The 25,481-nt window shown below is 49.6% G+C and overlaps 1 protein-coding gene across 1 annotated transcript; it reads right to left on the bottom strand.

Annotated features, from left to right (window-relative positions):
- Window positions 1–829: 829 nt before the first annotated feature.
- On the bottom strand, window positions 830–24,041 carry LOC122920466 (fatty acyl-CoA hydrolase precursor, medium chain-like). The gene is made up of 13 exons (XM_044269985.1): window positions 23,925–24,041; window positions 9,195–9,399; window positions 8,969–9,107; window positions 8,667–8,800; window positions 8,323–8,476; window positions 8,125–8,238; window positions 7,771–7,866; window positions 3,656–3,796; window positions 3,497–3,574; window positions 2,499–2,646; window positions 2,225–2,374; window positions 1,836–1,908; window positions 830–1,608 (listed from the first exon to the last, which is right to left on the bottom strand). Exons 1-13 carry the CDS (start codon window positions 23,983–23,985, stop codon window positions 1,431–1,433), a joined length of 1,671 nt encoding a protein of 556 aa, XP_044125920.1. The 5' UTR covers window positions 23,986–24,041; the 3' UTR covers window positions 830–1,430.
- Between the last annotated feature and the right edge of the window lie 1,440 nt (window positions 24,042–25,481).

The following is a 25,481-nucleotide window of genomic DNA, read 5'->3' on the forward strand; positions in this document are numbered from 1 at the left end:
TGGACTGTGTCCTATCTAGCTGCCCGTGCACTGCCTGCCCTGTTATTAAACTGGCATTGTGCAACCTGAACATGTGCCAACGAGTGGGGGGAGGGGGCGATGATCGCCCGGAACATGAGGAGAGGTGCTGTGCTATGGAAATACACAATGACATGCTCCAAGTATAGGGGGGGGGGGGGGGGGAGGACATCCTGATAACTGTGTGGGGCGCATTCTGTTAACTGTGGGTGGGGGGTGCATCCCGATAACGATTGTGGGCGCATCCAAATAATCGCTGGGGTGATGAGTAACTGCTGAGCTGTGTCCCCTGTATCTCTGCGTCCCTCTCTGTGTACCCTTTTATTTGTGTATGCTTCTTTCTTTGCTTATCCCTATATCTCTGTGTACCCCTGTATCTCTGAATCCCCCGGTATCCTTGTGTACCCCTGTATGTGTGTCCCTGTCAGACCGGTCTGTAGGTCTTCTTGGTGCAGGGGCAGCAGACTGAGTCCTGGCCCCGGCTTCACACCAGATCCCCCGACAGCGGTAATCAGTGCGTGTATGAGGACCTGCAGCCAGCAGAAGAGAACATACCCAGTCCCTTTGTTTTTGGGACATAACTTGGGGACAGAGGGGTCTGGTGACACAGAGACGTGTCTCTGTACGGGGGTCTTGGATTTCTGCCACAGATTCCGTGGTGAATACATGTTGTATTTTTCTGGAGTGTGTTTTTGGCCACGCGGGCATACCCTCAGGCTGTGTTCACATTTGTGGCCGCATCGCTTGGTTTTGATGACAAGAATAACTCTGCACTCAAGAGGTGTCGGCGTCTGCGACATCAGAGACCAGGTGGCAAATACGGACCTTAATTTAATGGCAAATCAGAAGATCAGTCGCTGGTACAATGGTGTTCGGCTGCTGTGAGACTACAACTCCCAGCATAGACAGATCTAGCTGTGCAGAACAGCGGCGTCCCTGCTCTCCACATTACACAATTTATAGAGAGTAATGTACAGTAACCCCAGCAATTATTCTCCATAGCTGCACCCTCTAATCTGGAGCCTCAGAGCTGAAATCTCACTGCATTCCCTTCTGGTTCGGTGTGATCTTTTCAGCTGGCTCTGTGCCCCCCTGCATTACAGGAATTCAGCCAAGTTGTTGTGATTTAGTATAAGTAACGTCCATTCATTCTATATATTGGGGTTCAGAAGGTGCTCTGTACCCTCTGGGGGGGCGCATGTGGCTGACACGTAAGATTTGTCAGCAGGGCGGTCTTACAGCTGGCTTTGGTATAGGAGTCCGTGTCCTCATCGTGGACTTCTGGCCAATTGGTTGTTCACTTAGAAAATAAACATTGGAGGTGAGGGGTGACCCCCTTACTGCCACACCCGTGGTTTGTGGGGACATATCGGGGCACAGTCCTTCCTCCCGGATCTGGTCTTTGGAGACGTTTACAGCTCTGTGTGCTCTGCCTTTTCCTCCGCCATCTTTTGAGGAAGGTCTTTGGACCAGAATTCGTACTTTGCAGCCTTCAGTAGCTTGGAAGCTTTCTGCTCCAAGTCAATCTCCAGGAAGTCTTCATCGTGGTCGTACTGTGGCCAGTGGACCAGGCCCGGCCCATTAGGATCACTGTGGAAGAGGAGAAATGGATTAGCATCATCCAGACCAAGGAGAATGTACAGTGATCGATGACTGATGCTCGAGGAGGTGCCGTGGAGGAGTCTGGGGGTGCACGGACTACTGCATGGGGCGTTGTGCATCAGATACAGTGTGGACCCACCACTACAGCCGATACACCACATATAGGATCTGCCCGTCACCCACACACGCCACCTGACACAGCTCTAGTCTCATACCCAGTGCGGGCAAAGTTGGCCCAGTATCTCATGAAGGTCCTGCTCAGATCCTCCTCTTCCTTTGTGAAGGCTCCTGTGAATAAAACCAGAAAGTCAGACCAAACAACGTGGTGGATAAGTGTACAAGACACCGGAGCTGACAACCACCCAGGGCACGGCATGAAGTCAGCACATTATAATAACAGGCACCATAAAGGGGGAACCGACTGTGACCAAACCGAGCTGGTCATATTGTGATATTATACAGGACACTGAGCCCCAAAAGTGCTACAGCCCTGTGTCATGATGGCGCGTCATTGTGGAAAATAAGGACAAAACATAGAGGAAAGTACAAACTGCATGAGGGTTCGTAATAAAGGAGACCTCCGACCATTCTCTAAGTGCATCACCTGTGAACAAAATGTCGCCCTCCAAAAATGGACCTCCTATCACAAAGAACAACTCGTCCCCGTGATCGGCCTTTACAAAGTCCGGCTTAGAGTCTGCAAACAAAGATGGACGGTGCTGGAACTCGTAGAAGTAGGTGGGATGGCCAGAATCTACAATGAGAGAAGGTTAGTGTCACAGGAGCGATGCTCTGCACGGGACATAACAGGGTGAAATGCCCTGAGACCAGTGTACCAGGGACAGTATACACGAGGAGGTCATTCTTGTGCCACATACCTCTGTGATACTTGGCCGCTCTCAGCGCCGGCATGACAAAGACGAGGTCTCCGACCAGATCTAGGAAGCGGTTCCGGATTTCAGCAGGGTCAGTCTCATCTCCGACATACTCGTCTAGCAGGAGACTGATGGCGCCAGAGAATATACCCTGAAATATATGAAGACGTTCTCAGAGCTTGGTGATGGTGGCAGACGCCACAGAGCTGGGTGATGGTGGCAGAGGCCGCAGAGCTGGGTAATGGTGGCAGAGCTGGGTGATGGTGGCAGAGGCCACAGAGCTGGGTGATGGTGGCAGAGGCCACAGAGCTGGGTGATGGTGGCAGAGGCCACAGAGCTTGGTGATGGTGGCAGACGCCACAGAGCTGGGTGATGGTGGCAGAGGCCACAGAGCTGGGTAATGGTGGCAGAGGCTGCAGAGCTGGGTGATGGTGGCAGAGGCCGCAGAGCTGGTTGATGGTGGCCGAGGCCGCAGAGCTGGTTGATGGTGGCTGAGGCCACAGAGCTGGGTGATGGTGGCAGAGGCCGCAGAGCTGGGTGATGGTGGCAGAGGCCTCAGAGCTTGGTGGCATTGGGCAGCGAGGGGCCGCGGGGCATTAAGACATGCACCAGTGCAAATATCGCAGCCTGTGCCCAATGCTTTACTGGAGCCAACAGGGGTGTGTACAGAAGGTAGGTTGACTTGGCTAGTAGGCTCTGTTATGTGAGGTTGGGGCATTCGCTTTGGCAGTGTGTTCTCATGTGTTGAGTTGAGATACAAATAGTTCCCGATGCTCAATTGAGTCCACACATGGATAAACTTCAGCCATTGCCCACAGTAGAGCCTCACTCCACTCCGCCAAACCGTCCTCCAATAATTCATATAAAGGGCAATTCTCCAATAGAAATCCAGTCCGTAAGGTACAAAAAGTGCCGTCTTTATTATCACAGTCTTGTCCACAATCATAATAAGAAGGCTGACTTTCCATACCCCATACCCCCATCCACCCGCGGTCACCTACCATAATTGGGAAGTTCTTCAGGATTTCGTGCACCATTTCTCGCTCCATTCCTTCTCTTATTCCTGTGATGTTCAGAGCCTGGGAATGAAAGAAGTAGAACTCTCATCATTGTGGAGATCATTAGGATTATCCGAGGATGTCCTCCTGTGTCATTCTTACCGACAGCATGTTCCATCCACACTCCTGGTTATTGACTCCAGTCATAAATGGCACAGGGTTCACCTCTTTATCAGCCAGAATCTGTTCCACAGGTTTAGGGAAGAACGCCCCATCGATGCTCGCAGGCAGAGGCATGAAGTGCTGCAGGTAGAGAAAAGTGACTGGTGAGCAGTGGACACCATGGAAGCTGCCCATAAGCCTGTGCGCATGTGAGACTACACCCCCAAAGCGGCAGTCAAGGCAATTTGGATCCCTGTGACAAGGATGAACTGCCAGAGCAGAGGACAGGCAGTGTGGTCATGGGGACACTGGAGCAGAGGACAGGCAGTGTGGTCATGGGGACACTGGAGCAGAGGACAGGCAGTGTGGTCATGGGGACACTGGAGCAGAGGACAGGCGGTGTGGTCATGGGGACACTGGAGCAGAGGACAGGCGGTGTGGTCATGGGGACACTGGAGCAGAGGACAGGCAGTGTGGTCATGGGGACACTGGAGCAGAGGACAGGCAGTGTGGTCATGGGGACACTGGAGCAGAGGACAGGCGGTGTGGTCATGGGGACACTGGAGCAGAGGACAGGCGGTGTGGTCATGGGGACACTGGAGCAGAGGACAGGCGGTGTGGTCATGGGGACACTGGAACAGAGGACAGGCGGTGTGGTCATGGGGACACTGGAGCAGAGGATAGGCGGTGTGGTCATGGGGACACTGGAGCAGAGGACAGGCGGTGTGGTCATGGGGACACTGGAGCAGAGGACAGGCGGTGTGGTCATGGGGACACTGGAGCAGAGGACAGGCGGTGTGGTCATGGGGACACTGGAGCAGAGGACAGGCGGTGTGGTCATGGGGACACTGGAACAGAGGACAGGCGGTGTGGTCATGGGGACACTGGAGCAGAGGACAGGCAGTGTGGTCATGGGGACACTGGAGCAGAGGACAGGTGGTGTGGTCATGGGGTCACTGGAGCAGAGGACAGGCAGTGTGTTCATGGGGACACTGGAGCAGAGGACAGGCGGTGTGGTCATGGGGACACTGGAGCAGAGGACAGGCAGTGTGGTCATGGGGACACTGGAGCAGAGGACAGGCAGTGTGGTCATGGGGACACTGGAGCAGAGGACAGGCGGTGTGGTCATGGGGACACTGGAACAGAGGACAGGCGGTGTGGTCATGGGGACAATGGAGCAGAGGACAGGCGGTGTGGTCATGGGGACACTGGAGCAGAGGACAGGCGGTGTGGTCATGGGGACACTGGAGCAGAGGACAGGCGGTGTGGTCATGGGGACACTGGAGCAGAGGACAGGCGGTGTGGTCATGGGGACACTGGAGCAGAGGACAGGCGGTGTGGTCATGGGGACACTGGAGCAGAGGACAGGCGGTGTGGTCATGGGGACACTGGAGCAGAGGACAGGCGGTGTGGTCATGGGGACACTGGAGCAGAGGACAGGCAGTGTGGTCATGGGGACACTGGAGCAGAGGACAGGCGGTGTGGTCATGGGGACACTGGAGCAGAGGACATGTAGTGTGGTCATGGGGACACTGGAGCAGAGGACAGGCAGTGTGGTCATGGGGACACTGGAGCAGAGGACATGTAGTGTGGTCATGGGGACACTGGAGCAGAGGACAGGCAGTGTGGTCATGGGGACACTGGAGCAGAGGACAGGCAGTGTGGTCATGGGGACACTGGAGCAGAGGACAGGCGGTGTGGTCATGGGGACACTGGAGCAGAGGACAGGCAGTGTGGTCATGGGGACACTGGAGCAGAGGACAGGCGGTGTGGTCATGGGGACACTGGAGCAGAGGATAGGCAGTGTGGTCATGGGGACACTGGAGCAGAGGACAGGCGGTGTGGTCATGGGGACACTGGAGCAGAGGACAGGCGGTGTGGTCACTATGAACAGCACATTGAATGTAGGCAGGTCATTATACTCAAATGATAAAGTACATGGAAAATATACTATACTGGACTGTAGTATTCAGGATGAATTGCTGTGTTGGCACTCTGCGATAAATAAGTGGGTTTTGGGCTGCAGTTTGGGCACCTGGTCTCTAACAGGTTCGCCATCACTGACCTATGATGTCGCTGGGATCGGGCAAAGTTTACCTGGGCCCTGGTGACAGTCAATCATTGGTGGATTAGTGGGGTTGGGGGCTATAAGTGTCCAGGCTCCGCCGGCTGGTTTGCCTGTTTGCCTCACCTACCCTGGGAGCCTGGACCAATTTGGCCCCCCCACCCCCCGCCCCATTTTGTTTGTAAAGTCGAGGTCTGTGCAGGGTGGTTGATATAGTCATCCCGGGATTGTATTATGGTTTAAATGAGTCTGAGTTTATGACTAGGCTCATGGTATTTATATGGTTAATCTATTAAAGTTGGTTTGAGTTTAAATAAACAGGCCTCGGCTTATCTCTAGTCTTGTATTGTTATTGCATTAAGGTTTATAATATATATATATATGCCATGTATTGCCATGGTCTGCGGTGTGACAGGCAGTGTACAGACAGGGTGTAAAGCCAATCTAGTGGAGAACTCCAAGAGATAGGATATAATTGGAGGCGCCAGCGGATGGAGGATAGAGAAAAATATAGCAGGGGAGGCAGCTAAGAGGGTGTTCACGCTGAAAGAGAACGGTGTGTAAATAGTGACCAGAGAGGTCTAATATGGTTCACTGGAAAGTGGACCAAGCTAGACTAGTCAAAAAATGTAACCCCCATGAGAAGCGCCAAATCCCAAAATGTTCCAGAAATGGCCAGCAAAGTGATCAAAAGAGAGTTAGCTGGTAGATGTGAGTGTGAGGTGACCACCCTATTAGAGGTGACCCAAGAATAGGGGGTAATTTGTAAACCACACAGTAGACTCCCTAATAGAGTATCACCTATAAGATCAGTTGGTGAAATATATTCACATAGACTAACCATATATACTGTATATATATATAAACTGGAATAGCCAAAGATAGTAATTAAGGCTAGTTTAACACTAGCGTTCGGCTGTCCGCTCGTGAGCTTGAAGGGGCTCACGAGCGGACCCGAACGCTTCCGTCCAGCCCTGATGCAGTCTGAATGGATGCGGATCTGCTCAGACTGCATCAGTCTGGCGGCGTTCAGCCTCCGCTCCGCTCAGCAGGCGGACACCCGAACGCTGCTTGCAGCGTTCAGGTGTCCGCCTGGCCGTGCGGAGGCGTGCGGATCCGTCCAGACTTACAATGTAAGTCAATGGGGACGGATCCGTTTGAAGATGCCACAATATGGCTCAATCTTCAAACGGATCCGTCCCCCATTGACTTTCAATGTAAAAGTCTGGACGGATCCGCTCAGGCTAATTTCAAACTTAGCCATTTTTTGCCAATATAGTGCAGACGGATCCGTTTTGAACGGAGCCACCGTCTGCATTAATATGAGCGGATCCGTTCAGAACGGATCCGATCGAACGCTAGTGTGAAAGTAGCCTAACTCACTTCACGGGGGGGATAAACTCAAGACACCGGCCAGGAGCGCCTGTAGAGTCTTCAGTGCTGATAGTTGCCCAGTATGAAAGGCTTCACTTCAGTAGTATTAATGAAGACTTTGGCTTCTTTAATGTAGACAAACAGCTCTGAGGTGGCCTTTTCTGGAACACTTTGGGATTTGGCGCTTCTCATGGGGGTTAAATTTTTTGACTAGTCTAACTTGGTCCACTTTCCAGTGAACCATATTAGACCTCTCTATTCACTATTTCTTATACTGTACAGACAGGCCATACACCGGCCTCACCTTTCTCCTCATCTGACTGCCCTGATGTCTCCTCATCTGACTGCCCTGATGTCTCCTCATCTGACTGCCCTGATGTCTCCTCATCTGACTGCCCTGATGTCTCCTCATCTGACTGCCCTGATGTCTCCTCATCTGACTGCCCTGATGTCTCCTCATCGCTTTTGTTTCTTGCAGCTACAATCAGGGGATTTAACCCTCACACCCCCTTTCTGAAGAGATTTGCTGTTACATAAGCTGTAGACCCGAGAAGCAGCAGGAAGGTGAACCAAGCAACACAGATGGTTTTTTTTTCTATGCAGTGCGTCCCCTCCTTTCTGATGCCCTAGGCACGTGCCCTTATGTGCCTTGCAAATACCGCCCTGCTGATCGTACCATAGAAGCTCCGATAGACAGGATCTCTTCCTCAGACTTCACCTTCAGACAGTCCAACAGTGTGTCCACACCGCAGCCCGAAATATTGGCCACAATCTGCAAAGGTGAAGCATAAAATCTGATTATGGGATGAACTCCGGATATTCAGCTATATGTGCACACAAAATGCACTGGGCTGTAGGAAATGTTGTCTAGCCACACAAGCAGCACAGAGTGTTTCAGGAGAGTAGTGTGATGATCCTGTCCCTGCCCCCCCCCCCTCTCATGTAATCATGTTGTGAGGCTATGTATGTGTATTAACCCTCTTGTGTTCTGCCCATATTCTGCGGTCCACGGCCTCACTCTGTCACTTACATTTCTGATGAACACAACTTCTTCAGTAGATGTGGCCACCAATCCCGGCATTATGGCTACCCCACTCTCGGCAATAGCTCTGTGGAATAAGCCCTTTGCCAAGGGAGACGCCACCTGGATATAGCAGATACACAGCAGGAGATTAGGAGTGCACTTATCCAATATCAGAACCCAAATATCAGCCTCACCACAACTCACCAGTGCAGAGACGCTGAGTCCCCCCGCAGACACCCCAAATATAGTCACAGAGTTGGGGTCACCTCCGAAATCTGCAATGTTCTCCTGAACCCACCGAAGAGCTTGAACCTGGTCCAACAAGCCATAGTTCCCAGGAGCTTTATCATCTCCAGTGCTAGGATGAAGAAACACGTAATTCATGTTACCTTTACTGGGGTGATGTGATATATTGGGGCGACATTGATAGCAGATGTGGTGCGAAAAGACCTCAAACCTGGACTCTGAGTCGAGCATTGTGCAAAGCAGGTGTCAGCATGTGGCCTTGTATGTACAAGCATGAGAGTCACAGAAACCGTACTGATTACCTCATGAAGCCGAGCAGCCCCAGCCGGTACTGGATGGATACAAGTACAACTTTTTCATAGGCGCTTAATACAGAACCCTCAAACATCATGGATCCCCCCATCACCAGACCTCCTCCGTGTATGAACACCATGACCTGCACAAGGAGAGGAAGCGTCTATTACTGGTCAGAAAAAATGGGATGACAGTGTTCTAAAACTAACATCAACACCACAAGGGAACTGCCATGGGCACGGTGTCAACCCCACAACCAGGAGGTCTGAATTCACCTCTTTATATACAGGTAAGTACACAAAACACTCACGGGCAGCATCTTCTCCTTCACTCGATCTGCTGGGGTGAAGATGTTCAGATATAGGCAGTCCTCCGACGTTGGAGGTATGATGATCTTCGCTTTAAATGCCTTTGCCATCATCTCCATCATGTCAACATTCTGTAGACATCTGTAATATATAAAATACGTGCACTTCACGTGACGATACAGTATGAATGTGTGCTGAGCACTGCCACCAACCTCCACGTCCACTTACATTGGAGCATAGTCTGAGGCCTCCCTCACTGAGCTCCATGCTGTGGGGGGTTCTGGGGCGGCAAATCTCAATGAACCAACTGGAGGTTTGGCGAAGGGGACTCCATAGAAGGTGTGGACAGTCCTGTCTGTTCCCTTTGCAGACGCGGTCTTCCCCCGCAGCTTGCCGTACCGTGTTTCCACTTGAGGTTGGTCATCCGCCTGCGCTAAAGTCACAGAAAGCAGTAGATTACTGCATGCAGAAAAGTGCCTGCCTTATAGTACAAACTGCCGGCATCCCCTGCTCATTCAGACTCTGCTCACTGCCGGCTCTGGTGATTTGTTGTGTTTGCACCGGACACAATGTGCCGTCATCTGATGGAGGAAAATCACTGCCCTCCCCTGCATTATAGGAGCCGAGTTTCTGTCTTACTGACTGTTTCCAATAACAGCACCCCCGGCTGTACATGATCAGCCTGACACCCTCCGCTCTACAGGCCATTATATCTGTATAGTAAAAAGTAGAGGGGTCCAGCGTCTGATAAAAGGATATCCTTTATTCAATGCGGTAAAATCCATACGAAACAAGACAGATGCAAAATTGGCGCGTTTCGGATCTCAAGTTAACGATCCTTACTCGTGATATGAAATGCCGTCTGTGACTCTCCCATATAAACACACATCCTCCAATCACATGTATAGAAACAACATCACATGATGATCAGGTGTGGGCGAATCACAAAACACGGAATGACAAATCCAACATGTGCAGAAAAACTTAAAAACGTTACAAATTTATTGATACTGTGAAATGAAGTAATTTTTTGTTGTTCATTCCTGTAGGGAAGTAACTACCAAGTTCGAACATCCAATATGCCTCTCTACTTAGTAGTTTGCGTCTATGGTCACCCCCCCCCCCCTTAACTGGGAGCGTTGCCCTCTCCACACCCTGAATTCTAAAACTTTTTGTATTACCCTTCTGTAGAATGGGAAAGTGCAAAGTGGCAGAAGAAGCATTGCGTGTTGGATAGTGAGGTCTGTCAGATAATGTCTCCATATTCTGGATTTGATCTGTTTGGTGGTACATCCTATATATTGCATAGAGCATTCAACACATGTAATTAAATAAACCACAAACTCAGCGTTGCAGTTAATACACTCACCTAAAGAATTATTAGGAACACCTGTTCTATGTCTCATTAATGCGATTATCTAGTCAACCAATGTCGGGTTGTGGTCCTGGTCAAGACAATCTCCTGAACTCCAAACTGAATGTCAGAATGGGAAAGAAAGGTGATTTAAGCAATTTTGAGCGTGGCATGGTTGTTGGTGCCAGACGGGCCGGTCTGAGTATTTCACAATCTGCTCAGTTACTGGGATTTTCACGCACAACCATTTCTAGGGTTTACAAAGAATGGTGTGAAAAGGGAAAAACCTCCAGTATGCGGCCGTCCTGTGGGCGAAAATGCCTTGTTGATGCTGGAGGTCAGAGGAGAATGGGCCGACTGATTCAAGCTGATAGAAGAGCAACGTTGACTGAAATAACCACTCGTTACACCCGAGGTATGCAGCAAAGCATTTGTGAAGCCACAACACGCACAACCTTGAGGCGGATGGGCTACAACAGCAAAAGACCCCACCGGGTACCACTCATCTCCACTACAAATAGGAAAAAGAGGCTACAATTTGCACGAGCTCCACCAAAATTGGACTGTTGAAGACTGGAAAAATGGTTTCTTGAACATGACAATGAGTTCACTGTACTAAAATGGCCCCACAGTGACCAGATCTCAACCCAATAGAGCATCTTTGGGATGTGGTGGAACGGGAGCTTCGTGCCCTGGATGTGCATCCCTCAAATCTGCATCAACTGGAAGATGCCATCCTATCAATATGGGCCAACATTTCTAAAGATGCTATCAGCACCTTGTGGAATCAATGCCACGTAGAATTAAGGCAGTTCTGAAGGCAAAAGGGGGTCCAACACCGTATTAGTATGGTGTTCCTAATAATTCTTTAGGTGAGTGTATATTGTTTTATTTTGTCACTTCTACCCATTTACTGTGGACGTGACTGTTTGACTAACGGACATATGTTCACATCATGTGTATTTTCTGTGGCCGCATTTATAGCTACCCTGATATGAAAGCCACACTGGTTTGGCCTTCGGGCGGTCACAGAAAAGGCTGGGACTGATCCTATGACCCAAAGTAGGGCCCCCCACCCTAAAATATAGTGAGAGCCAGGGGCGGACTGACCTTTCCAGCAGCGGCAGGCCCGTCTTTAATATTGATTGGACCCTGGGCAAGAGGGAGAACAGAAGAGCCGCTGCCGCATTTATGGGTCCATACTTTATTAACTAAGTAGCAGGACATGTAGGGCATACATGGGGGATGTCCCTGCACTTACTATTATTTCTGGGCACCTCTCTGTTGCGCCTCTGTGGCCCCCGTTATATTCTCCATGCATCGGAACACCAGGGAGGAGACATCAGCTCTTCTCTGTGGGCGTTCCTTCTCCCTGGCTGTGACGTTCTACGCCGCGATTGGACAGGGAGAAGGAAAGCTGATGTTTCCTCTCTGGTGTTCCGATGCTGTTACTTAGCATACAGCGCTGGAGAATGTAACGGGGGCCACAGCGGCGCCCAGAAATAATAATAAGTGCAGGGACATCCCCCATGTATGCCCTACATGTCCTGCTACTTAGTTACTAAAGTATGGACCCATGAAAGGTCCTCCAGTGGCCAGCGAGGTTTTTTGTTTTTTTTACTGCCACACAACAGGGTATTTTTTGTATTGGCGCACATTATAAGGGGGCTTTGTTACAACTGGGGGACTGTGATGAATTCCACACCTCGTGCCCGCTTGAGGTCAACTACGTCGAGCTCACGAGACCTGGTATGGTCACGGGGCCACCAAAAACGTAAAGTTATGCCCTCCAGAGGAGCACGTAAGGTCAGGTTGGTACAGTTTACACACACACCTCCTGTCCACGCGGGCACAGAGAGGCAACAAGCTGAGAGAGCCTTTTCACTGCCGCAGTGAAAACAGCACGCCCTCAGCCCGGGTAACTGCCACCAGTTCTCGTTTGATATAAGCCCGGTCCGCTAACGGGATTATATAGGGTCAGAAACCAACCCGCGGTAACTTATAACTAGGCCAAAACACGGACGTGGGGATTCGTGATCGAGATACAAAATAGCACAAGATTAAATTATAGATTTAATCGCCGTAAGAGCACACTAGATATAACACAATATACACAGACAATATATACAGTGGTCTGAGGTTACAGATTACAGGTTATATGGTTACAACAGGGTTAAGCAGTGTAAAAGTCAGTTACCGAGTATGATGAAAGTTCCTTTGAGATGTTCTTTGCTGGAGTCCACATGAAGGGCCGTGAGCTCAGCTATTTCCTGGGTCCCTCTAAACACATTTTTAGGATGTGACCCCTCTTCAGAGAAAGACGCCCCTACTTGCTGGCAACAGACTTTTAACCTGTAGCCGGCCCCTCCCCTCCCGGCCTCAGGGAGGGTCCACTCCCCCTCTTCTGGGCTGGCAACAAATGACCCACAAAACCCTTTAGGGTTCATAGCTCCAGACCAGAGGGTCACAGGGAGATGGTTCTGGGACCAATGGACCTGCCTGGGTTCCGGCTACAAGTAGAGCCCAAACCTGGTACCGTTATGTGGTTTCTATGGGGAGATATGGATAGCTCCCTACCCTGACCTCGTCCCAGTAAACAAAGACCATGGGAACGTACCTCGTGGCCACCGGGACACAAATATGTATCAGGTTTGCGCCTGCGATGGCCAGGCGATTTAAAATTCCTTATGAAAGGTAGGTGCCAACATGTCTGGGAGGTCTCATTGATCCTGGGCAAGGGCGGATACCCCATGCTGAGGGTTTTCCTGCCGGATTCAGGTGGCTCCAAACTGGTGCACTGAGGTGTGACCTTCTCCTTGAAGCTTGGACCCCCTGGGGGCTTTCTTCCTGGCCAACTGACACTCAGGTGGCTGGGGAGGGGTGGAAACTTATTTTGCATGTACACTGAACATGCCAAGAGGTGCATCAAATTACAATCAGGGCTGGGGCTTTGAACCAGGGCCCTCCTGTGGAGCTATCTGTCAGCAGATGGGGGTGTGAGGACATGGCTGACAGTAAATATTAATCCATATTCCTCACAGGGACTATGGGAGCATTATTACTTCTGGGACACAATTACTGTTGGGGGCACTGTAGGAGCAATATTACTCCTAAGTGCACTCTGGTACAGAATTATTACTATTGCTGGGATTTTCGGGAGCACTATTACTGTGGGGGCACCTTGGCACCGTATCAGCTTAGCACAGTTATTTTTGGGGGACATTATGGTTACCCTATTAGTGTCAGGGGCACTATTTGCTGGGTGCAGTTATTTTTTAAAGCATTGGTTCCAATAATTATTGAAGGGGGCGCTATCTGTGTGTAACTAGTATTTTCAGTGGGTTTATCTGTTTCTGCAGTATAGTTTTGGGGGGCGCAGCGTCTCAGTATTGGGGGTGCATGATGGGATGTTGAGAAGGTGGGAGGAAAAGTAGGAAACTAAGATGTCTCTCTGTCTGTCAAACTCTGCAGAGATGAGAGATGGCTGAAAGAAATCATCATGGTGGTCTGGTCTGAATGGAGAAGATGAGGACAGAGAACATGTACCTCAAATGAGACGTCACGGGATGTAAGAGGTATGGGCGCGATATATGGGTGGGGCTGTGTGTGGGTGTGGCTTGATGGTGGGCGGGGACACAGGGGCCCCATAATCTCCTATTGCCCGGGAAGTGCCCCTCCCGAGACCAGGCTCTGGATCTGCCACTAGGCCCTGTGTGGTAAAAGTAACGGATTTAATTTTTTCTTGGGTATTTGTTTCGGTCATAGGTTTTCCGGGAAAAACAAGTCTATTTCTATCCGATGTTAACGCCCATTGTCCGGCTTTCCGAATGGACTGTGTAGTGTATAGCCTGGAGTGTAACCTAGAGCTGATAGCAGCAGGAGATTGGGCGGTGGAGCGATTACGTCGCGCTCTCACCATTTCTCCTTATGGTATATTTTTCGTTACATGTGTAGGATGACATTTGCTAGCAGTGTGGGGATCCCCGCGGTTTCTTTTCTGTAAGTAACAGAGGAAACCTTTGTTTTTGCACCATCTACATATAAATGCAGATCTAAAAATGCAATAGTAAATGGATCAGGTGTAGAACAAAATTCTATGAATCCAAGTTGCCATCAAGATAATCTCCAAAAAGTGGTGTCCGCTGTATCATCTGACCATACACAGAGCAGGTCATCGATATAATGTCCATAGCACCTTATGTTAGGAAAAAGGGATTAATAATAATATCAAACAAAAATTTGCTCTCCCACCATGCCATAAAGATGTTTGCTATGGACGCTGAAAATTTCACCCCCATAGAAACACCGGAAACCTGGAGAAAATAACTGCAATCAAACATAAAAAAAATGTGTTTAATAAAAAAAAAATCTACTGAAATACAGATGGAATCTTGCAGCTCTACAGTATAGTTGCTATAACTTCCCAAAATCCATTTGAGGGCAGAGATCGCCAAATTATGAGGAATATTCGTATCTAATGAGACCACATCAGCTGTAATCCATGTGAAAGCATCGCACCATTCAAAATTATGAAAAGATTGCAAAACTGTCCCGGCCACATCCGCGCCTCCGATACGATACGCAGGTGAGCGCTGCCATTTGACTTTCTATGTCTACAGGCCTTTATATGGTCTCAGCTCCCCGTAGATCATTTACAGACGGAGCGACGTTATCCTGTATGGGATCAGAGAACAGGTCTGTCCACCCAGTGGCCTCAGTCGTGACCAGAATACAATGTAGTATGCTCCACCTCACTATACAATCACCCAACGCCTCTGCGACACAACAGGAAGACCACCTGACCACGACCCCCCCAATAAGACCCCAAAGACCCCGCAGGTGGTGGCTGAGCTCACCTTATGAAATCTGTTACGTAGACGGGGATATTAGCAAGAGATCTGGGCAGTGGCAGGGAAGGGGATAAGTAATTTGTCATCAGTAAAGATTACATTCTCTTCAATGGATACAATGTAACAAGCTCTAAAATTAAAAATACACAGAAGGGGGTTTTGTGAGATTTCCGAACAATACGAGACCGTTCATCACATGAGAAATCCTCATCTAAAGTCCATGGACTTGACCGGTGACCTGGAGCGGGAGACATCACCTGCTGAACCCTCATCAACCTTTATAGCCACCCCATAAAGCACAGCAGTGTCAGCAGCCGGTTATCAAGGGCCCCGGGGACAATGTTACTGCAGTGTCCCAGGGGTCAGTAGTGTATGCTGGGCTTGGTAGTGCAGATCAACCCACTAATCTGGGATCCACTGTCGTCTTCAAGCAGGGCAAATGCTGGAACAGGCAGGTGATTAAAAGTTCGTGACGCCAGTGTCAATTAAACGGTGACACGCCGTGTATAGCAATGTAGAAGAATGAAGCAACCACAGGATAGCCAACCAAAAACTGGAACTTTACTGAATGTCAGTGATAATCATACATGGACGCAGTTGGAAGCGCCGTTCCATGAAAGACAGTTGGTTTCTATTTGAATACAGGTGGTTCTTAGAAGTACAGACTGGCCGGTCTTAGCAATGTTCTTTACAGAGTGTTAATTACAGGAGTTGCAGTACAGGCGGCTTGCACACTATTCCTGACTGGTCCTGAAACATGTGACTTATTCTCCAAGGTCTAATGCCCTATAGCTGGCGTACCCTTGGAGCTGTCTTTATCTAGTACCTCCTCTGTTATCTTGAGTACCTCTTGCTTTATCTGATCGGCCTCTGTGGTATTCTGTGTCTTCAGGCTGTTTAGCTATGCCCTTCTGACTTCTATGAATACGGACTCAGGAGGGAAACCCTCTCTGCACTGAGTCTGGAAACTTCTACTCTCCTGAGCTAGGCCCTAGCTTATTTATACTGAACTGGGGGCTCCCTCTGCTGGCTGTGATAAGGATTGCCGGTAACCGGCCTGACTGGCTTAAAGGGAACTACACATTCAAATCTAGCAGTGTCGGGTAGCCTACCCGTATGCTGCACACCCCCAGACTTTAACGTGAGTAAGGCCTCGTACTCACACACATGCCTGAACCAACATAAGCTGATGCATAATTTAAACATGACATTATAAATATGATAAACAACTATTTCACACAAAAATATAACATTTGCAACAAATGACGCAAGAAAAAGGGGCGTCTTCTTTCTTCTTAGGCACGGCCGCTGACCTGGCACAGCGGACTTAAGGTGAACCAGGTTAGTCTATTTTTCTTGACTGAAGTATAATAAGGAACTACACAGGGTTTCCCCGTGGGTGTAGGACAGGCAAGGGCTCACGTGGAGGAGTCCATTCTTGCGCACAAACATCAAGCAGGCTATTTCCGATAGTAACTGTTCGGGAGGAGACACCACCAGCATAGTCAAAGTCTCCTAAATGGACTGGCGGACGTCCCCTGGTCATCCGGGTGGACCTTCTTAACACAGGGGTTTCCTCTTCCCTTAGCACCGAGGTAGAAGAGAGAGGAGCAACAGGAGGATCTCCATCCGTGAGACCTTGGTCAGGAACAACAGGATCCACTAGAGGGGGAGCTGGATCCGGGGCATCTTGAACCGGCTCTTCTGGAAGTAAAGGTACAGTAGGTGCCGGAGCGGGCACCAACAAGTTCAACCATGGTGTCAGAAGCCAATGCATGGGATCAGCGTCATACCTTAGATTACGGACAGCCTGCATAGGATCCTCGGGCTGTATCGATGACTCTGACACAGGGGGTTCAGATATAGAACTCTCGGCACTGGGTCCTGGTGTCAGGCAGAGCTTTAACCGGTTTCGGTGTACAATTTGGGATCCCCTGCCCTCCCGGGTGATCTCATAAGTGTGAGTTCCAACATTTGGGATTGCAGTGACAACGTAAGGACTTTGCTCCCATTTACTGTCCAGTTTACTGGTACGGCGGTTATTTTTTAACCATACCACAGCCCCTATCTTCAGGGGTTCTGCATGGGCTGCTTGGTCATAGTCTCTCTGCTGCCGGTCTCTAGCATAGTCCATACGTTCCTGAACAATAGCTTGGGCCGTATTCAATCGCCTTTGGTGTTCAGCAACCCAGTCGGTATTAGGTAATGGGTTGATGCAATCAGGTACGAGTACGTCCAAGGAGTGGTCAGCAGGCAATAACCCTTGGCGCCCAAACATCAAATAAAAGGGGGTATACCCGGTGGAACAGTGTATGGTATGATTATACGTGAACATGAGCTGTGGCAACAGATTAGGCCAATCTCCCCTGGTTTCAGGAGGCACGGTCCTCAGCATCTCTATCAAGGTCTGATTCATTTTTTCACATAATCCATTACCTTGCGGATGGTAGGCCGTCGTCCGGATCTTCTTACAGTTATGCAGGCGGCACAGTTCATGGAACAGATGGGACTCAAAAGCAGGACCTTGATCGGTGAGGATCTTTTCTGGACAACCGTAGGGCAGGAGGAAGTGTTTCCAGAACAGTTCGGCTGTAGTCTTGGCCGTCTGGTCTCTCACAGGCACCGCTACAACAAACTTAGTGAAATGGTCAATAATAGTCATAGCGTACACATACCCTGAGCGACTAGGCTCCAGTTTCACATGGTCGATGGCGACAAGTTCAAGAGGACGAGTACTTACAATGGGTCTCAGTGGTGCCCTCTGATCATGGTGTTCACCTCGTTTCAAGGCACAGGCTACACACTCCCGACACCACTTCTCCATGTCTTCTCTCATGCCCACCCAGTAAAACCGCTGGCGGATATTTGCCTCAGTCTTTTGGACCCCAAAGTGACCGGATTGATTGTGGTACATCTCCAACACCATACCTGCATCTCGTCGGGGTATGAGAATTTGATGCACTCTTTCGTTGGACACTGGGTCTAGGCTTCTCCGTAGCAACAGGCCCTTTTGTATGAAGAGTTGATGGCGCTGTCTCCACAGTTTGATGAGCTCAGGATCTGTACTCTTACGCCGAATCCTCTCAGGGGCTCTGCCACTGGTAATGAAGTCCAACAATTCACCCAGCACTCTACTTTCAGACTGTAGTTTCACCCACCTTTCTTCTTTGAGTTCAGGCCTACTGGAGGGTGAAGGAACTGCAGCTCTGTTACTGGTAGCCCGAGCCTGATCCTGTTGAGCAAATTTATGGTAGAAGGCCGGCATTTCTACATCTTCCCAAGCATCTCGCCCATCATCAGGAGCTGTCTCTGTGGGAAGTCTGGATAAAGCATCAGCATTGTCATTAGTACGTCCAGCGCGATATTTTACAGAGAAATCATAGTTGGCGAGACGAGAGGCCCATCTTTGCTCCAAAGCCCCCAATTTAGCTGTATTTAGATGTGCCAGAGGGTTATTATCAGTGAATGCAATGAATGGGGTAGCGGCTAGATAATCTTTGAATTTTTCCGTCACTGCCCACACTAATGCCAGGAACTCTAGTTTGAAGGAACTATAATTCTGGTCATTTTTCTCAGCTCCTTTCAGGGAGCGGCTTGCATAAGCTATCACTCTTTCTTTTCCCTCTTGAATCTGGGCTAACACAGCCCCCAGGCCTCGCTTGCTAGCATCAGTATACAGATGGAAGGGCTTGCTGTAGTCTGGATAACCTAACACGGGAGGCTCGGTCAGTTTTTTTTTTAACAACTGGAACGCTATCTCTCTTTCTTCATTCCACTCAATGAGCACTGGAGTTCTAGGACTTTTCTTGGGCTGCCCCCTCAAGAGTTCCTGGATAGGATCGTCTATTTGAGCAAAATGAGGGATGAAACGTCTATAGTAGCCGGCAAAACCAAGGAAACCCCTCACCTCTTTGACGGTAGTGGGGACCGGCCAGTTACGGACAGCCGCTAACTTATCAGGGTCAGGTTGTACGCCCTCTCCGCTTACCACATGCCCCAGGTATTTTACCGCAGGTTTGAGCAGGTGGCATTTAGATGGCTTTACCTTCAGGCCATATTTGACAAGGATTTCAAAGACCTCTGCTAAGTGTTTCAGATGGTCTTCATATGTTTTTGAGTACACAATGACGTCATCTAGATACAGCAGCACTGTTTCGAAGTTTTTGTGACCCAAACACCGCTCCATTAGTCTCTGGAAAGTTCCTGGGGCATTACATAACCCGAACGGCATACAATTGAATTCGAACAGGCCCATGGGAGTGGTGAAAGCAGTCTTTTCCCTATCTGCCGGGGCCATGGGTACTTGCCAGTAGCCACTGGTCAAGTCCAATGTGGAGAAATAGGCAGCGGAGCCCAGAGCAGTTAGTGACTCTTCAATGCGGGGTAGTGGGTACGCGTCTTTGTGGGTTATTTGGTTAATTTTTCTATAGTCCACGCAGAAACGGATACCACCATCCTTCTTCTTTACAAGGACCAGGGGTGCCGCCCACGGGCTACGACTGTCCCGGATTACATTAGAGTCTTTCATCTCTTGGATCATTTCTTTTACAGTCTGATATGAAGTAGGCGGTAAGGGTCGGTATCTCTCCTTGATAGGAGGATGAGAGCCAGTAGGTATGGTGTGTTGTATGGCACTAACCTCTCCATAATCAGCAGCATGTTTACTGAAGGCCTGGTGGTGCTCTTTGACAAGCTGTAGTATCCCTTCTTGTTGATGTTGGGGTGTAGTCTCGTCCCCGACATGTAGCTCTTCCCACCAGGGCACTTGTGACTGGGGCACCGGCGGACATCCGCTGACTGCAGCTGGCGGCTTTTCTGTCACTGGAAGACGGATGATGTCTTGGAAGAACACCTGAGAAAGCTGGGCAACAGGGTAATGCTTAGTAAGCGCAACAGGATGATCACTCAGGTTAATCAGACGGACAGGTACTTTACCTTGGGAGACGTTCACCAGGCACTTGGCAGCTCTCACATAAGGGTAGTTCTCCATCTGGATTGGTTCCACCAGGGCTGGATAATCTTGGCCTTGGACTCCCAGGACAGCACGACACCATAAGAGAGTTTGGGAATTAGGAGGCAAAGTCACAGGCTTATTATCACGAATCTTGGCAGTACAAATTTCTCCTTTCCCGTTAGCAAACCTCTGCTGGGCACTTAACACAGTGATAGTCTTTTGAATCACCCTCTTGGATGCAGAGGAAGCGGTGGGCAGAGTCTGGTGTAATACGGCAAGGATTTCTGCATAACAGTTTTTGAAGACATTGGTGCCTAGAATGACAGGATGTCCTCCTCTGTCGCCAGCCTGTACTACTATCACCCCCTGTTGAGGCAAGGTTACTTCTCCCACCTGCAGGGTGGGTTCCCAGTATCCATGGATCTTTACCGGTTTTTTATTGCTGGCGATAATCTCTACCCAGGATTCAGGCGGCTGGGTCAATTGGTTGGTGTCCCAGAATCTTTCAAAGGCGGGCAGCTGAATAGTAGTGACCTGAGACCCAGTATCTAATAGGGCTTCAAAGGGGACCCCGTTAATCTCTACATTGATTTTAGGATGGGATCCTACATACCGTGGCATCCAATTTGGATCTTTTGGACCTAGTGTTCTACCTCCCGAGGGGTGGTCCTCAGCCTCAGGGGTTGCCCATTTAACTGCCAGCAAGTGGATTCTGTGTGTCCCACCTTTTTGCAGTATGTACACACGGGCCGCTTGCGACCCCTATTGCGCCTCCCAGGATCCCTGGGGTGAGTCTCTTGGTATGGAGGTGGGAACGGCTTAGAGGGTGACAGGAACTCTTCTTCTGACATTATGGGTTTTTCCCATTCCTCCATTTTTCTGCACACTCTCTCTAGGCTTTTAGTGAGGTGATTTACTTGCTCTGTCAGCATGGCGATAGTATCGGTAGCTGTAGCTTGAACAGCTTGACTGGCCTCAGCTCGGTTAATGATAAGCGGTTTTGACCTGCAGGCTGATAACTCAGGTGGGGTGCTCAACTCTGTGGATACTGCTGACCCCAGAATTTTTATAGCCAGTTCTTTAAAGTCCAGAAAGGTACTGTTAGGGTGTTGGGCGGACAGCATCTTTAATTGGGTCCTTATTTGCTCACTAGACACTCCGGTAATAAATTGTTCCCTCAGGGTCTGATCCTGGTTATCAGCTTCCTTGGGATCTATCTGAATTACAGCCCCCAAAGCCTCCTGAAGTGATAGGGCATAGTCACGGAGGGACTCACCGGACTTCTGTTTCTTGCCAAAGAAGTGCATCTTTATCTCTGAGGCAGTCCTCGTTTCAAAAGTGGCCCTGAGGCGGGTGAATATCTGCTCTAGAGTACTCCGTTCCGCAGCAGGCCAGGATAACACCTCTCTGCGGGCAGCCCCCTCCAGTTGCGCTAGCAAGATTTCCATTTGCTGATCGGCATTTATGGGGTATAGTTTGAATAAGGCCAGCAACTTTTCTTTAAAGTCTCTCAGGGTATGGGCCTCTCCGTTGTAGCGGGGAAACCATGGGGCCCCAAAATAGTAAGGCATGGTAAAGGGCATCATGCTGGGGGCTATAGGATGATTAGGAGCCGCGAGCTCTCCCGGGTCCGGCCGCTCGGCAACTCCCGGATCTGACATGTTACCTTATTACGAGGTGGCCGCTGGTGACTAAAGGGGCCGGAACAATCCCCTTCCCTCCGGATACAAGTTCTTACCGGTTTCGCCGGGTGTGCGCAGGCCAAATCTCGAGAGACTCCGGACTTCCTGCGACCGCGGTGACGTAGAGGAAACAGGGCAGCGGCGGTGCGATGATGAAGAGGGGCGGGCTTTTCAGTGTCCTTGAAGGGATCCGCCCACGAAGGTCCTCAGCAGCGCGGGAAACTTTACTCCAGGCGGCTGGTGGCCATCTTGACCGCGATTCCCTGACAGCAAGCAGGGTGATGACAAGTCCAATAAATCACAGTCCACAAATACGATTTTCCCTCTGGGGGTAGCGCAACACAGTACAGCGCCTCTGATTCCTCCCAGGCACAATTTTAACCCACCGGCTGGGAAATAAAGGGTACAGTCCTCGCAATACGGTGGTGGAATAGTTAAAGCACACAGTTCACACTTCTCTGCACTTCAGAAGTATGCGGATCCTGTTCGTGACGCCAAAAAGGGCGATGCAGTGTCCCAGGGGGTCAGTAGTGTATGCTGGGCTTGGTAGTGCAGATCAACCCACTAACCTGGGATCCACTGTCGTCTTCAAGCAGGGCAAATGCTGGAACAGGCAGGTGATTAAAAGTTCGTGACGCCAGTGTCAATTAAACGGTGACACGCCGTGTATAGTAATGTAGAAGAATGAAGCAAGCACAGGATAGCCAACCAAAAACTGGAACTTTACTGAATGTCAGTGATAATCATACATGGACGCAGTTGGAAGCGCCGTTCCATGAAAGACAGTTGGTTTCTATTTGAATACAGGTGGCTCTTAGAAGTACAGAATGGCCGGTCTTAGCAATGTTCTTTACAGAGTGTTAATTACAGGAGATGCAGTACAGGCGGCTTGCACACTATTCCTGACTGGTCCTGAAACATGTGACTTATTCTACAAGGTCTAATGCCCTATAGCTGGCGTATCCTTGAAGCTGTCATTATCTAGTACCTCCTCTGTTCTCTTGAGTACCTCTTGCTTTATCTGATCGGCCTCTGTGGTATTCTGTGTCTTCAGGCTGTTTAGCTATGCCCTTCTGACTTCTATGCATACGGACTCAGGAGGGGAACCCTCTCTGCACTGAGTCTGGAAACTTCTACTCTCCTGAGCTAGGCCCTAGCTTATTTATACTGAACTGGGGGCTCCCTCTGCTGGCTGTGATAAGGATTGCCGGTAACCGGCCTGACTGGCTTAAAGGGAACTACACATTCAAATCTAGCAGTGTCGGGTAGCCTACCCGTATGCTGCATTACACCTCTAGTTAGAAAGCACTAACATAGTCCATAGAGCTGTACAGCCAGAGTCACCAGTATACTGAGCAACATCTGATCGTACTGCAAAAGCTGGGAAAATCTCACTGACCTTCGGAGCTTACACTCTACAGGAGAGAGAGGACCTCACTGACCATAAGAGCTTACACTCTACAGGAGAGAGAGGACCTCACTGACCATAACAGCTTACACTCTACAGGAGAGAGAGGACCTCACTGACCATAAGAGCTTACACTCTACAGGAGAGAGAGGACCCCTCTGACCATAAGAGCTTACACTCTACAGGAGAGAAAGGACGCTGACCATAAGAGCTTACACTCTACAGGAGAGAGAGGACACTGCTGACCATAAGAGCTTACACTCTACAGGAGAGAGAGGACCTCACTGACCATAAGAGCTTACACTCTACAGAAGAGAGAGGACCCCTCTGACCATAAGAGCTTACACTCTACAGGAGAGAGAGGACCCCGCTGACCATAAGAGCTTACACTCTACAGGAGAGAGAGGACCCCGCTGACCATAAGAGCTTACACTCTACAGGAGAGAGAGGACCTCACTGACCATAAGAGCTTACACTCTACAGGAGAGAGAGGACCTCACTGACCATAAGAGCTTACACTCTACAGAAGAGAGAGGACCCCACTGACCATAAGAGCTTACACTCTACAGGAGAGAGAGGAGCCTAACAACCACTTCTGCCGCTCTTCCTGCTCTCATTGTAATGTGTCATTATGAAACAGCTCATTGCACAATTAACCGTCTGTGTTCTGTCCAGTGTATTGTTACCCCCTCATTGTAATGTCTCCTCACCTGATGCCAGGACCCCCAGAGCCAGGATGCACAGCACAACTACCCTCATCAGAGCCTCCATCGGTGTAGAATGTGCAGAGCTCTGAATAAGGCAGTTGCCTGGGCTGAGTGCATTGAGGAGGGGCAGGGCCAGCCCTAGTCTTGTGATTGGCTGCTGGGGGTGTCAATCACGGTGGGATGGCCCAGCCTGTATCTGTAGGTGCGGAGAAGTATCATCTATGAGATCAGGATCGTGCCGCGACTTTGGTCTGACGACATGAAATTACATATAAGTGTCCTGACGAGGTGTGTGACTTGCTGCTGACGTCACTTAATTATTTTAGGGTACAGTATGGCTGGGATCTGTAGTGCACACGACTTACACTGAACTGTATGCAATTTGTGACCAAATATCCGGTGGGTACTGGATTTTTTTTTGGGACTGTTGTGGCATCTTGTAGCGATGGCATCTTGCCACGTTGTACCCAAACCACGTTCCAATCAGTACTTGACCTGTGATTTTGGTGCCACAGATAGCCCTAGTGTTACACAGGCTCACTCTGCAGAGCAGGCTTTGGAGGCTGGATTGTGTGTCAGTGTTTACTGTAGTACAGGCGTTTTATTCACGACTCAGATACCATGGACTCCCTGCGCGTGTTGTAAAATAACCTACATGGATGCCCCAGCGTGTTGTAGTAACGTTTCTGTGAGGTGCAGGCGCCGGTACCTGCGCTGCGCTCACCTGTGCTCTCTGACATTTCTTATGGTCACAGCAGCTTCACGATGTTTGGAGGATTTCAGTGATGACGGAATTCGCCAATGACTGGGACCGGATGAGGAGCGCTGAATGATTGCCTGCTTATGGTGCGCCTGTTCTTGTAACCTGAGACGCCCCCTTGTTCCCATGAATCCCACCACCCTTCAAGTGCTACAACACTCGATCCGTGCGTCCGTGCTGCAAATTGTAGAACGCGCCCAATTCTTATTCTGTGTTACGGACAAGAATAGACATTTCTAGTAACGGGAGTGAGAAAAATATTGCAAGGTGTCCATAATTTGCTGACCAAGTGGGCGCCCCCCTCCCAATATTTCACGCCTTGTACAATTTAAACATTAGTTCATTAGGTAATCTGATCGTTTGTGCGTACACAAAAATCGTTGTTTGCCGGCGGCTGATCGTGCTGTGTAAACACACAACTGCCGCTGGCAAACGAGTCAGTATAGGGACGAGCGAGAATGTTAGTGATCACTGCTACCTATACTGTGGAGGAGATCGCTGGATGTAAATGTGTGTGTATCAGTGTATGGTGCTGTGTGTATACCAGTGTATGGTGCTGTGTATATATCAGTGTATAGTGCTGTGTATATATCAGTGTATGGTGCTGTGTATATATCAGTGTATGGTGCTGTGTATATATCAGTGTATAGTGCTGTGTATATATCAGTGTATAGTGCTGTGTATATATCAGTGTATGGTGCTGTGTATATATCAGTGTATGGTGCTGTGTATATATCAGTGTATGGTGCTGTGTGTATATCAGTGTATGGTGCTGTGTATATATCAGTGTATGGTGCTCT

Source organism: Bufo gargarizans, chromosome 10 (genome assembly GCF_014858855.1).
Source record: "Bufo gargarizans isolate SCDJY-AF-19 chromosome 10, ASM1485885v1, whole genome shotgun sequence".
NCBI classification, from domain to species: Eukaryota; Metazoa; Chordata; class Amphibia; order Anura; family Bufonidae; genus Bufo; species Bufo gargarizans.

What these genes read in the sequence shown, in the direction of transcription:
- LOC122920466 (XM_044269985.1), bottom strand. Translation starts at nt 23,985, where the DNA reads ATGGAGGCTCTGATGAGGGTAGTTGTGCTGTGCATCCTGGCTCTGGGG. An exon ending in GCCTCAGACTATGCTCCAAT is followed by an intron (nt 9,108 to 9,194) that starts GTAAGTGGACGT and finishes TATATATTACAG; the next exon opens with ATGTCTACAGAATGTTGACA. An exon ending in TGAAGGAGAAGATGCTGCCC is followed by an intron (nt 8,801 to 8,968) that starts GTGAGTGTTTTG and finishes CTCCTTGTGCAG; the next exon opens with GTCATGGTGTTCATACACGG.